The sequence below is a fragment of the Silurus meridionalis genome, chromosome 3, assembly GCF_014805685.1.
Source record: "Silurus meridionalis isolate SWU-2019-XX chromosome 3, ASM1480568v1, whole genome shotgun sequence".
NCBI lineage: Eukaryota > Metazoa > Chordata > Actinopteri > Siluriformes > Siluridae > Silurus > Silurus meridionalis.
Genome location: NC_060886.1, coordinates 9514321 through 9528832, shown reverse-complemented (window position 1 = coordinate 9528832; position 14512 = coordinate 9514321). Strand labels below are relative to the sequence as shown.

General features: G+C 38.5%; 1 protein-coding gene across 2 annotated transcripts in view; it reads right to left on the bottom strand.

Annotated features, from left to right (window-relative positions):
* The window catches only part of il1rapl1a (interleukin 1 receptor accessory protein-like 1a), a 125103-nt gene that overhangs the window by 42077 nt on the left and 68514 nt on the right, over positions 1 to 14512 (bottom strand). For both annotated transcript variants that reach the window (XM_046842462.1, XM_046842470.1), the window contains exons 3-5: positions 7963 to 8248; positions 2667 to 2853; positions 2383 to 2536 (exon numbers count right to left, since the gene is read on the bottom strand). In XM_046842462.1, coding sequence (XP_046698418.1) covers positions 2383 to 2536; positions 2667 to 2853; positions 7963 to 8248 — 627 coding nt within the window. The remainder of the gene's footprint in view (positions 1 to 2382; positions 2537 to 2666; positions 2854 to 7962; positions 8249 to 14512) is intronic.

Below are 14512 nucleotides of genomic sequence, written 5' to 3'. Positions count from 1 at the left end.
ATTTGCCTTTATGATGATTGCTACTCATTGTTTATTTACATGTACGGCATAGGGCAGACAAACTTGTGTCTTTTGGATATTACTGAAAGTAGTTACTTTTTAAATATACAGGGTTGTTTAAAGCTGGACCAGGTTCTGTGTCAAGGCAGTGATCTATTTTTATATTGACTTACTGTTGCCAAACCAAGGAGGTGGTAGCTTGGTGTTTAAGGCATTGGACTTTGGATCTTACGGTTGTTAGTTCAAATCCCAACCACGCCAAGCTGCCACTCCTGGGCCCCTGAGAAAGGCTCTTCACACAATAGCTTCACAGTTGTTTAAATGTGATACATGTAAGTTGCTCTGGATAAGGGCATCTGCAAAATGCAGTGAATGTAAATGTACTGAATTGCTGATATACTGACTGGAATTCTTCCTATAAAAAAAGCCTAGCAAGCACATTATCAAAAACTGAATCCAGAATAAGGCAAGGAGTCAAGTGATATACAACCAGGTTTTCAGCGGACAAGCTTATGTTTAAGAAATGAAAATTAAAACCAAAATGAGCAAATTTTTTAAAAGGCCAAGTATGCTAGATATATGAGCAGAGCTAAACAAATACATTGCAAAGTCTCTGTGTTAAAAGTGTGTTTACATAGTGCAGTGGTGATTGGGACCAAGTGTGTCCAAGTGGGAATCAGGTGAACTTGAGCCCAGGGTAGTCATACCTCAGTTTATAAAGCTGCATTCTTGAAAATGTCTACTGATATTACATACCCAACACCACCCTTGTGCATACACACCTAAATTATATTAGACTGACTATTAAGTGTAAATAATGACATACTACTGCAAATAGATCATGTGATAGTTACAACCTTTATATGCTTCATATAGACAAAAGTGGTAAGACCTGAATTTTCCAGTTGTGGTTCATCCCCAAATTGTTACCACAAACTTGGTTGCACACAATTGTATAGGCTGTCTTTGGATGCAAAAGCATTACATCTTCCCTTTACTTGAACTAGGAGACCCAAACCTGGGTGCACGAACCCCTTTGCACAAAGCAAGATCCATGAAGATATGATTTACATGGGTTGGAGTGAAAGGTCTTGAGTTGCTTGCTATCAAACTCTGACCTCAACCCTACTAAATACCTTTAGGATGAACTAAAATGCTGACTTCACACCAGGCCTCCTCACATCTTCCCAGAAGAGTGGAGGTTATTAAAACAGGAAAAAATGACTATATGTGGAATGGGTCTTTATTGTCAAGTGTCTACAAACTGTTTTTTTTTCTATACACTGCATAGTTTGTAACTCACATCTTTTCCCACTGCAAGTCAATGATGATTAAATCCCTAACAAGATAATAAATTTGCACCTTAATTAACCGAACAGTTTTCCATAATTACTTTGTGATATTTATATTTTTAAAAGCTCATTAAAAGTCAGGTACCATGCTATAAAGTGATGATATGTTAAGAAAGTGAACAGTGTTTTCACTATAAATTTAGAATCAAGTTTATAGTTTATAGACATTTTAACCTTTACCTGCGCATCCTGTTCCAGTGCAATAATATGTGCACTAATTAGCTCCATAACTGACTGCGTTGCTAAGCCCAGACGGCTAAGCCTTATTTTCTTGACTGATGCGATTGCAGTGAACAGATTATGCCCATTTGAGTACACGGCTCAGAAGAAGACTAATATGGACTGTGCAAACGCCTGTGATTTATCAGAACACTCAGCAGGAACATCTGCCGCTGGTCACTGGACTCCCAGCGCGCTCATCAATAGTGGCTGTGGTTTGTTCTATAGATCATTTGCTGAGTAATGCTGGCATGATTAATACTGATGCAGTGAACACGCTACAAATGAAATGCACTGGCCAACGCCTTTCACGATTAGCTAATTGCACCCGACCATTTAATATCCAATTAATCGTTCGGTTCTTACTAGCATGAATTTAGATTTAATGGATGACAGAGATAAAGCTAATCGCATGCGCATGCATCTGCAGGAAAAGCGCGCGCTCGCGCGTACATGTTCTTGTGTGCGAGTTCGAGTGTGCGCATGAGCAGCTGGAAGGTCACCGAAATAATGGAAGTTAAGTGTGTGTGCATGCGAGTGCAGTAAAGTGGGTCTGCTGCGCTGTCACAGCTCTGTAATGAAGTGCTTTATCACTGCAGTTAACGTTATGAAGACACAGCACCCTGAAATCGCTTTATTAAACAGCCTCAAGAGGGGAGAAGCACAGAGTATTAAATACATACATTAATCTGGTCTTTCCTGTTCTTTCCCCATTCTCACCGCAGCCACCTCGATGAGTGTTAACTATCCTGTTATATCTATCATGTGTGTGAAAGAATGTATCCAGTGATGGGCCTCATATTAGTATTACCTGTTACGCTCAGGTAAGTTGTCCGGCGCACCAGGAAGCCTGCAAAGGGCAGCTCACAAGTATAGTTCCCAATGTCATCCTCCATAACTTCCTGGATTGAGAGAGTGTCTCCAGACTGCAGTATACTTGGCCTCCACTGCCACTCACTGCACTCCTGTTCATCCGAAACGGAGCATGAGCGCAGGAGAGAAAGAGAGAAAAAAAGGAAGAGATAGAATACAATAAACCTATCAAGCATAAAGAGAGCAATGACAGCCAGAAGGCAAACACACTCAACACTCTACCTTGTACCACGTTATCTGTGGCTCTTGGCCAGGCTGGACGAAGTCCTGGATATCGGGGCAGGAAATGTCTTTGCTCTTGCCCAGTTCAGCCTTCTCCATGTAGCGCAGTTTGGAGTTATAACAGGCTGCTGTGTCATTATCAGCCACCAGCAGAATCATGGACACCTTCATGCAGAACGTTGAGTTCCTGTTACAGCCAGAGAGAAACACACTTCACACTCAACCACACAGTGCTCTACATATGACGCTTCCCACTGCATGAATACATGAAACAATTTTCAAACCAGTGTGATAACTAGGCTTTAATCCTCAGTTCAAACTTGGCTCAGCTATTTAATCACTGACAGCTTAAAAAAGACCTGTGAAGGATGTTTATTTCTTCTCTGAGTTCAGCTGATTGAACATGACCTCGCTGAGGAAGTGAGGGTAAAAAAGTGCTTAAATAAAGAAATGCTAATTGTGCTTGCTAGCATGGCTAGCAATGAGCCAAAAGCGAGTTACCCCTGATAAGAATCTTGCAAATGATCCCACTGGTGAGTTTTATTTTATTAGCTTTTATGTGACAATTTTGCTGCTTTCCATTAAGTAACACTTAAGGCTACTTTTTTAAGTCTCTGGGTTAAGCATGCTTATGAGGACCCTCTGGTGACATTATTATTAATAGAGATAATTCATGCTTTGTCACTGTATATTGACAAAGGTATTGGGACACCTAACTTTTCCAACCAAATGTGGTTCTTCCATAACCTATAACCTATTACCACAAAGTTGGAGACACGTGATTGTTTGGATGTGGTAATATAAAATCTTTACTTTACTTGAACTAGGAGACCCAAACCAAAATGTTAAGGCATGACAATGATCCTGTGCACAAGCTAGCATCATGAAGACATTCAATTCAATTCAATTCAATTTAATTCAATTCAATTCAATTTAATCCAATTCAATTCAATTAAATTTAATCCAATTTAATTCAATTCAATTTAATTCAATTTAACTCAGTTCAATTCAATTTAATCCAATTCAATTACATTCAATTAAATTTAATTTGATTCAATTCAATTTTATCTGTACAGCGCTAATATAGTCCTAGAGCAGCATTTTAGAAATAGATTCTGCATATACATTTTTTTTTTTATCAATCTATGTCTCTAAGTTTATCACTAATGACCAAGCCAGAAATGAAAACTCTCTGAGATGGTATGAGGATGATACCTTGCGAGGAACCAGACCCAAAAGGGAACCCATCCTCATCTGGGTTACACCGAAAGTTTATTTATTATATTCCCATCATTGCTAAGGTTAACAGCTGATTATTCACTGATGGAGCCTCTTGTGTAAAATATAGTTTACATGGGTTGGAGCGAAAGCTCTTGTGAGGTATAAAGCTCTTATCTCAAGCCTATTGAACACTTTTGGGATGAATTAGAATGCTGACGGCACTGCAGGCCTCATCACCAAACTAACATTAGTTCCTGTTTTTGCTAACGACCTTGTGAGAGAATAAACACAAGTCTCCAAGAGCATAGTCAAAAATCTTCCCAGAAGAGTGCAGGTTATATAACAGCAAATGGGGGTTGAATGTTGAATGGGATGTTCTTTTGGTCAGGTAGTCAGGTGTCCACAAACTTTTGTCCATATAGTGTATGTCAACACTTAAATTTAAACCTCAACATTAATTTCAGTAAATACCTTGAACCCCTACAAACCTTTTTTTTTTTTCAATAAAAGCTGAAATGATTTCTTCAGTGATTTGATGCCCAGTGGAGTTTGCACCGTTTGAGGCCCCTTAACATTTTTTTCCCGACATTATTTTAATAAAGGTATGACCTCACACTTATTATGTCTGCTGCATGATCACATAATCATCACACAGGACACACTGTGTAAAAGTTACATCTATGTAATTCACCAAGTGCACCAAAAATTGCAGACTTTAAATGAGATCCCACCTCTCGTCTTTCTCTCCCAGTTTTCACTTTACTTCCATCCTCTTCATTTTGAGGACTAAACTTAATTACAGACTACATGTTACTCATAGAGACGCATTCAAAACAGGCCTTCGACTGATCTTTTGTTGTTTTCAAACTGGTACCAAAAATGATTTTCCATCCCTTTGTGCCTTAAATCATGTCAAAATAATACACTGAACAATACTGGGTACAAGAGTCCCAATTGATTGAAACTAACACCCTCACAGATACAAAGAGAGAGAGAGCTGCTTTGGTTTAAGTGATGACTGATTATATTGTTTATAGTGTTAATTCCAGTGATATTACAGACCTCGCACACAATCCATTGAATGCAGACAGATTATAGGCATATTGAAGCATGACCTCTATCAAAACTAGTCTCATATATATATATATATATATATATATATATATATATATATATATATATATATATATATATATATATATATATATATATATATATGTATATACATATATATATATATATATATATATATATATATATATATATATATATATATATATGAGCATGTTATCTACATTTTTACTTCTTTATAAATGAACTTGACATGAGGATAACATGGAAAACTTGAGCATGAATTATCATGCAACCTGCAGTTTCATTGGAAAAGTAGTTCTAGCAAAGTAAGTCTGTGCATTATCTGTATAATATCATAAAATCAATAACACTCCTCAACCCAGAGTAATTAGTAATTAGTAACTATGAAAAGATTGAAGCTGTCATTTTCAACTGTATCTTTCTACAATTTCTTGCTCTTTGACATGGTCATCCTCTCCAACCCTGCTGTTCTATACAGGGAGTGCAGAATTATTAGGCAAATGAGTATTTTGACCACATCATCCTCGTTATGCATGTTGTCTTACTCCAAGCTGTATAGGCTGGAAAGCCTACTACCAATTAAGCATATTAGGTGATGTGCATCTCTGTAATGAGAAGGGGTGTGGTCTAATGACATCAACACCCTATATCAGGTGTGCATAATTATTAGGCAACTTCCTTTCCTTTGGCAAAATGGGTCAAAAGAAGGACTTGACAGGCTCAGAAAAGCCAAAAATAGTGAGATATATTGCAGAGGATGCAGCAGTCTTAAAATAGCCAAGCTTCTGAGCGTGATCATCGAACAATCAAGCGTTTCATTCAAAATAGTCAACAGGGTCGCAAGAAGCGTGTGGAAAAACCAAGGCGCAAAATAACTGCCCGTGAACTGAGAAAAGTCAAGCGTGCAGCTGCCAAGATGCCACTTGCCACCAGTTTGGCCATATTTCAGAGCTGCAACATCACTGGGTGCCCAAAAGCACAAGGTGTGCAATACTCAGAGACATGGCCAAGGTAAGAAAGGCAGAAAGTCGACCACCACTGAACAAGACACACAAGCTGAAACGTCAAGACTGGGCCAAGAAATATCTCAAGACTGATTTTCTAAGGTTTTATGGACTGATGAAATGAGAGTGAGTCTTGATGGGCCAGATGGATGGGCCCGTGGCTGGATTGGTAAAGGGCAGAGAGCTCCAGTCCGACTCAGGCGCCAGCAAGGTGGAGGTGGAGTACTGGTTTGGGCTGGTATCATCAAAGATGAGCTTGTGGGGCCTTTTCGGGTTGAGGATGGAGTCAAGCTGAACTCCCAGTCCTACTGCCAGTTTCTGGAAGACACCTTCTTCAAGCAGTGGTACAGGAAGAAGTCTGCATCCTTCAAGAAAAACATGATTTTCATGCAGGACAATGCTCCATCACACACGTCCAAGTACTCCACAGCGTGGCTGGCAAGAAAGGGTATAAAGAAGAAAATCTAATGATATGGCCTCCTTGTTCACCTGATCTGAACCCCATTGAGAACCTGTGGTCCATCATCAAATGTGCGATTTACAAGGAGGAAAACAGTACACCTCTCTGAACAGTGTCTGGGAGGCTGTGGTTGCTGCTGCACGCAATGTTGATGGTGAACAGATCAAAACACTGACAGAATCCATGGATGGCAGGCTTTTGAGTGTCCTTGCAAAGAAAGGTGGCTATATTGGTCACTGATTTGTTTTGTTTGGTTTTGAATGTCAGAAATGTATATTTGTGAATGTTGAGATGTTATATTGGTTTCACTGGTAAAAATAAATAATTGAAATGGGTATGAATTTGTTTTTTGTTAAGTTGCCTAATAATTATGCACAGTAATAGTCACCTGCACACACAGATATCCCCCTAAAATAGCTAAAACTAAAAACTACTTCCAAAAATATTCAGCTTTGATATTAATGAGTTTTTTGTGTTCATTGAGAACATGGTTGTTGTTCAAATTAAATCCTCAAATAAAATTAATCCTCAAAAATACAACTTGCCTAATAATTCTGCACTCCCTGTATAATCCTGGCTGCACTATTGAGGTAAATGTGTGTAATTACATGTAGTTTTGCATTAAAATGCACTCGAGATGATCTTTTGAAGGACATTACAATTCGAAAAAAGGATTAAAATGAAAGGTATACATGTGTACCTGCATTAAAACCGATGCAAACAGAAAGACACCCACATCCACACACACACACACACACACACACACACACACACACACACACACACACAATACACACAGCCGCAAGATTGAAAGTGACATTGTATGATGCTAATGTGGTCATGATGAGCAGATTATCAGATTTAAGCTTAAGCAGACAGACACCGGAGCCAACGAGTGGCCGCAGAGCTCCGAGCCGAGCCAGAGCGTCAGCGTGTGATTGATGGGTGACTGAGCTTCCCTCTGTCCTCTGCTGTCTCACCGCACTCAGTCAATTCTTTACTAAATAACACCCACTGACACACACAAACGCATGCAAATATCCAGGAGTGCTGTAATACCAAAAGCTTAAATGCTCCCAAACAGGAAAAATATTTTCTTTTGTAAAAAAACCTTAATTATTAAAAAACAATAAATTCAATGATAATGCATTTGAGCTAAATATGCATTATACACATATAATTACAGTACATCCTATAAAGTAAACTAAATCTATTAATACATAGACATAGAATCTTGAAATAAAACTATAATACATACAGTACATTGCTTTGAACACACACATACACTCCATCATGGTCATGTGTATGCATGACACAGACTCACATGTTTACTCACACAGCTAGATATAGCTTATTATTCCTCTCAGTGGTACACCTTCAATCAGTCAACCAAGCCCTCCGAGCTCTTACATATATCTTGCATGAGATGTTTCACATGTAAGTACATACGTGTGTGTGTGTGTGTGTGTGTGTGTGTGTGTGTGTGTGTGTGTGTGTGTGTGTAATTCAGTCTAACCTCAGCACACAGGAGTAGAGGCCGGCGTCCTGCAGTTCGGCAGGTCTGAACCAGATGGCGTCCTCCTCTTTGCTCATGCGCAGGCCGTTGAATGAAATGGGCTCCTCGAAGTCTCCGTGGCCGAGCCCCGAACTGCGGTACCACATCAGACTGAGACCTGAGCTCTGTGCCTGTGAGTAGTTTGCCCGGATGTAGCCGTAAAACAGCGCACACTTGATCCGCACCGGCTCTCCATGTAGCACCCGGTACTTTAGATAGTCCACTGACCAGTCCGTACAGCCATCCACTATACAAACACACACACACACACACACACACACACACACACACACACACACACACACACACACAGAAATACAACAAAAAAAATTAGATTTTTTTGTCTACTTTCAAACCAATGTAAGTCTGTTTTTATAAGATATTTTTCATTTTGGTTTGCACATTAATTTTTTTTTTTATTGTGCTCCATATGTTAACTTTTTTTGTTTTTTGCAGATATTATTTAATAACTTTTTGTTTTGTTTTGTTTTTTAACAACAATTTGTGTGTAGGCTATAAACCATTTTTGTTTCGATTTTAGCTATTAACCTTAAATCTCCAACTTGGATTAAGAACTAAAAAAAAAATTACATTTTATGTATGAAAATCAAATTCAATTGAATTTACGGAATGATGTCACAAAGCAGCATTACAGAAATCCGAACGTCAAAGTTGATCCCTAATGAGCAAACCAGAGGTAACAGTGGCAATGAAAGACTCTCTGGGACGACATGAGAAAGAACCCTCGAGAGGTGTCTGGGTGACACTCAAAGTGTGATTATGAGTCATTACTCTTAACAACTGTATACTAAAATGTCACAAGATGTGTTGAAATTGGGCTTCAGTATCAGCATCTGAGGGTTTTTTCATTAGTGAATTTAGATTTAAATCCATATAATGTCCAACTGAAGCTTCTGACTCTTGTACACCAATCTGTGGAAATTGTATTAAATGTTAAATGTATACTAGAACAGTGTGATTTTAATTTTATCCCCCTGAAGAAAACGTTAAAGGTTTTACATGCCACTCCAAACAGTGTTTTGCTGTTAGCAGTTATCCCCTGCTTGAATACTACCCCAGTAAAAGTGAAAGTATTTCTTTTTTTTGCCAGATCTTAAGTAGTTGTAAAATCCAGATCCAAATATGGCAGCTGTAAACTTAACTCGCGAACACCATACACTCGTCCATTGACTTACCACGCTTTACAGTTCATGACTTTTTGCCACTGTTTCTCTACCTGTTTTGCCCTTTGGGATTGTGTTTGCACATCGCAATTCTTCTGACTGGTTGTGACTACATTTTTTTGCATATCAGTTTGTCTTGGATTATTAAAGAATGTCTGTTTATACTACAGTTTTGTTATACTACAGAATTTCATGACACTTTTATACTTTATATTTTAAGTATTGCTTATCATAGTACTTAAGCATTAATAGTAAAATCCTGGTCTATGAGAATTAAAATCATTTATGCACTTCAGTGTTCCATTCTCATGCACATTTTACTCTGAGAACCTGGAATATTACGAATTTTAAATGAAATAAAGTAAAAGTTTCCCAAAAAGAAATAGCATACATAATTGAAAGATAAAACAAAAATAGGTCTTTACTATCCACTGCTGGCTGTTAAAGTGGGTAAAGCTAGCTAAAGTGCCTATATTAACTTTATAGTGTTGCATTGATGTTGATAGTGATACACTATTGGGCAAATGGAAAAAAGATGTATAATCCATAATGAATATAATTGTAAAAAAAAAATGTAGTGTAGATAAAAATCATAAATTCACATAAGCACAATCATAAAGCACAATTAATGCTCGACAGACACAAATAAAGGTCCTGGCAGATTGAAAAAAAATCAAAAAAGGCAGAATCAATACAGGCAAATTGTTGATCAAACTACAAGATACAGTAATACTGAATAGTAAATTCAAAAGCTTGGTAAATCAAAGAAACCTAAGAAACAGAGCATATACTTCACAGCAGGCATATCAAAGTATTTTTAAACTGTGGCTATGAGTGAGCGTATAATTGGAAACAGGTGTGAGTAATCAGTGAGAGGGCGATCGTGAACCTGGTAGTACAGGTGTGTGTTAAAGGTTGGCGTTTAGGGCAGCCATGTTTGAAGGATGCTGTGTCTTGTATATAATAACGAATATACATATCAGAATAAAAACCAGGTTTATTGACTAAAGCGTTTCGACACACACAAGGAATTTGGTTCTAGCTGTTGGTGACTCTCATAAGTACAGACATAAATAACACTATTAAATTTAGCTTAGACTATACAAGACAAAACAGACAATACAAGACGATACACACAACATGAGACAATACAGACAATACACGTATTAAATAGAGCACAATATATAGAGTATATGACAGATCAATAATGTACATAAAGTGTGAGAGTGCAGGGTGATGCAAATAGCTGTACTCTAGAGGTTACTTTAGATCTTTTGTAAAGTATACAGCAGCAATAGTGTGTGTAAAATATAGGGATGAAGTGATGACTGACTGTTCTGATAATTCAGTACTTATAGATATGAAGCAGGGCATAAAATTAAGGTCAGTTGTTAATGAGGGTGACTGCCTGAGGACAGAAACTGTTCCTGTATCTGGCAGTTTTGGTGAACAAAGTTCTGTAACATCTGCCAGAAGGGAGGAGTTGAAATAAGTTGTGTCCAGGGTGCAAAGGGACATTAGTGATTTTTTCTGCCTGTTTCCGGGTTCTTGTATGGTACAAGTCCTGGAAAGTGGGCAGGGGAGAACCAATGATTTTTTCTGCTGTTTTTACTGTTTGCTGCAGTCTGCTCCTGTCCTGTTTTGTTGCTGCTCCGAACCAGCTAGTGATGGATGTGCAGGACTGATTCAATAACTGCAGTGTAGAACTATATCAACAGCTCCTGTGGCAGACCATACTAATTGGCGTAGAAAGTACATCCTCTGCTGGGCCTTTTTTTTTTTTAAATAAAGTTTAGGTTGGAGTCCCATTTCAGTTCTTGGGAAATGGTAGTTCCCAGAAACTTGAAGGTATCTACAGATGAGACAGCGCTGTTGGATATTGTGAGGGGGAAGTAGTGTTTTGAGGTGTGTTTAGTAAAGTCCACTATTATCTCCACAGTTTTGAGCATCTGACTGCACCATAGTACCACTTGCTTCACCTCCTGCTGATATGCAGATTCGTCGTCATCTTGGATGAGTCCAATGAGTGTAGTATCATCTGCAAATTTCATGAGTTTAACAGTTGGGTCTTTGAATACGCAGTCGTTATTTTAGAAGGAGAATAGCAGTAAGGAGAGGACACATCCCTGAGGAGCGCCAGTGCTGATTGTCTAAATATAATAACATATATGTAGATCCATAATCTGTATATATAATATTAAGCTATACTTAATACAGTTAAAAGTCAGAACAAATCTGTAACATCCTGTGTATCATGGAAAAAAACAAACTTTCTATGCAACAGTTGAATTTAGATGCATTCTGAAGCCTCAAATCTGATGTGTGTGATTCTGGCATTAACTACTCACACTTCAACTCTAAATACAGCTCATAATTCGTTACATAAGGTTTGGCAACACAAATGACGCATTATTTGTCATGTAATGAGAGCCAGGGAGAGAAGCAAAGAGACAGAAGGAGAGAGAGACAGAGAGAGAGAGAGAGAGAGAGAGAGAGAGAGAGAGAGAGAGAGAGAGAGCAATACAGGGTGGAAAAAAGTGAAAGATTGGCAAAGAGACAAAGAGAGGCAGCAAAAAAAGCTAGAGGGATGTACCTCTTAGTGGTATTGTACTTCATATTGCTCAGTAAAATGACACTGCTCATTCTGAAAACCACACGTTTTGATGGAAAGCTTGTGATGTAAAAGGTGTAATAGAGATGCACTGACGTTTAAAAGAAAAGTGCAGTTTGACTGGACTCCCACACAACCTGAATGAAGTAAAGGTCATTCTGCTAATAGAAAATACTAGCATGTCAACTGGCTGTTTGATAGCTGCTGATCTGGTGTTGACCTTCGCTTGTTGTTTCAGCAAATGAAGACCTATTTTTGCGAGTTGTCGTAAGCAAACACGGGTGTCTGCGCACAGTTGTTTGCATCAGCTGTAACACTTACCGGGTCAGACGCAGTAACACGTCTCATCTCAGAAGTTCAGAGAATGCTAATTAATAATTTTTAGCCAACCTCCCCTTTTAAAAAGGCAATGCACACAGCGTGAAATTAATCAATATGAAGGGTAATCATAATTATCGTGAGAAATTAAGACAGCATGAGTCATTGTGCACTTGGAATCCAGTAATAAAAGAGTTAACCCCTTCTGGTGATTAAACTCAAACTAATTATGCGTCGCTGTCGCAATTACGCATTATGTTATGTTTGCAGGAGTGCTCCGACGTGTGTGTTTGTGTGTGAGGGGCATGTCACGTGTATGTAGGTTACTCAGGAGATTATGACGAAGCCTAATTTTTCACTGCTGCCAGGAATTTGTTTGATATTGACTTGTGATTATTTAACATTGCCTCAGCTGCTCTATACCTAATTCTCAATTACATTCATGGTATTTGGCAGATGTACACTTACTACATTTACACAAGGGAACAGTTGATGGTTAAGGGCCCTTGCTGAAGGGCCCAACAGTGGCAGCGCTAGGATTTGAACAATTAACCTTTTTATCAGAAGTCAACACCTTGACCACTGAGCGATAACTTCCCTTCTCTCTAACATACATGATGATTTGTTTCAACAAGAACAAGTGCTAATGTAATGTGGTTACTGCACACTGATCTGAATAATGATCTAGTGCTGATCTTTGAAATTAAATTGTATTGTTTGTTGGGCGAGGTTATGATACTATTATTAGGAAGCTGGTACAAGCTGATACAGGGATATTTAAATAATCATTTTATCCATACACAAAAATGACATGTCTCTTTGACAGCTAGAATAGGCAGTAGTTATTTACTCTACTAACTGACAGGTTGCTATAACCAATCAAAGCAAGCATACACAGACTCCTGACAAGTGATTGGCTTATTTTAGGAACACTACAGAAATAAAATGATCTAAAGTAAAAAGAAATCTAGTAAAATCTATTCACTTATTCTTATTCACTTGCCTTATGAACTACCATTCATTTCTTAAGTACTGCAGTGAAAATAATGGTTGTAGTTACATAGTTTATTTCATAAGGTCAATACCATGTGTATGAAAAACATTTGCTATGCCATTTTGCTATGATATATACCTTTCATTGTTTTCTGACCTTTCCAACATAAGCTTTACCCAAAAATCATTCAGCTCAATAAACCCCTTTGCTGCTTTGCTTGACCAAAGTGTTTGTGTCGTTTATTGTCATTCCCATACATGATTATGAATCATCTAGCTGTCTTCACAAGTTCTCTTTACCGTTTAAAAAAAATACAAAATATTAGATGACCTCTATAGCAAATAGCAAAGGTCTGCCAAAGCGACCTACTGGCAAAACACACAAAGCCACCTGAAATCAGCGCTGATAAGAACAATTTCAGCCAAAGGCAATTTGGAAAACACAAAGCAAACAGACAAACACACACCAGCATGTGAACCAAACAACCTTTCCACCCAGACACACAAATACACACCTACAGACACACAAACACAGCTTTATTCTCCACCACAGTGTGAGCAGAACGCCTTGTGGGGATGCTCTGATCAGCCTTGGTGAAAGCATGCAGGGTGTATCGTGTATATCAGCGGCTCCTCCTCACTGCGGTTCTGCTCCAGCAGACACATGTCGCTGTTTCCAAAAGGCGTTTTGAGCTCCGGCTGCGCTGCAGTGCCCTTGACCAAATTCACAAACGGCTAAATCGGGCTCTCTAATAACTTTTCAATTGAGCACAAATTAAGCGAAACCCATTATAGCAAGACTTCCACTGCTGCAGAAGACAAAATGTCATTCTCCCGTTCTCTTTCTTTCTCTCTCTTGCTTTCTCTCTTTTTTTCACGTCGGGTTTTTTCTTTTCGTCTCGGCATGGGCTTTTCCTGGTTTATGGAGCACGCTCCTCTAATCTACAATACAGCTGTGCGGTAAATCTTCCTAAAGACTGCTGCTTATGGGGGAAATACCACACTATAGAACAATAAAAGAAGCATCACTGACAGCTACAAAAAGTTCAGGATGGACAGAAAAAAAAAAAAAAAGGAACATGAATATTTCAAGTGTGTTTATTGTGTTATTGTTGTGCCCCGTTTGCAAACACAACACACAATGGGTCCACCCTTCCACACAACACAATCTTTCCCAAAATAAACAACAGCATCACTGTCAAATTAGTGATGTCTAAGATGGTGGTTAATTACAAGGTTTTCCTGTGTTCCGTCGCTCTCTCACACACCCATATTCAGACGCAGACTTATCCTTCCTCTTCTGTCTTGTCTTGCGCCAGAGTTGCATCAGTGTACACAAACTACTTTTTTTTTTTGTCTAAAATGTGACACTAGTGTGAGGATATGACAGAGCTCCGCGTGGTGC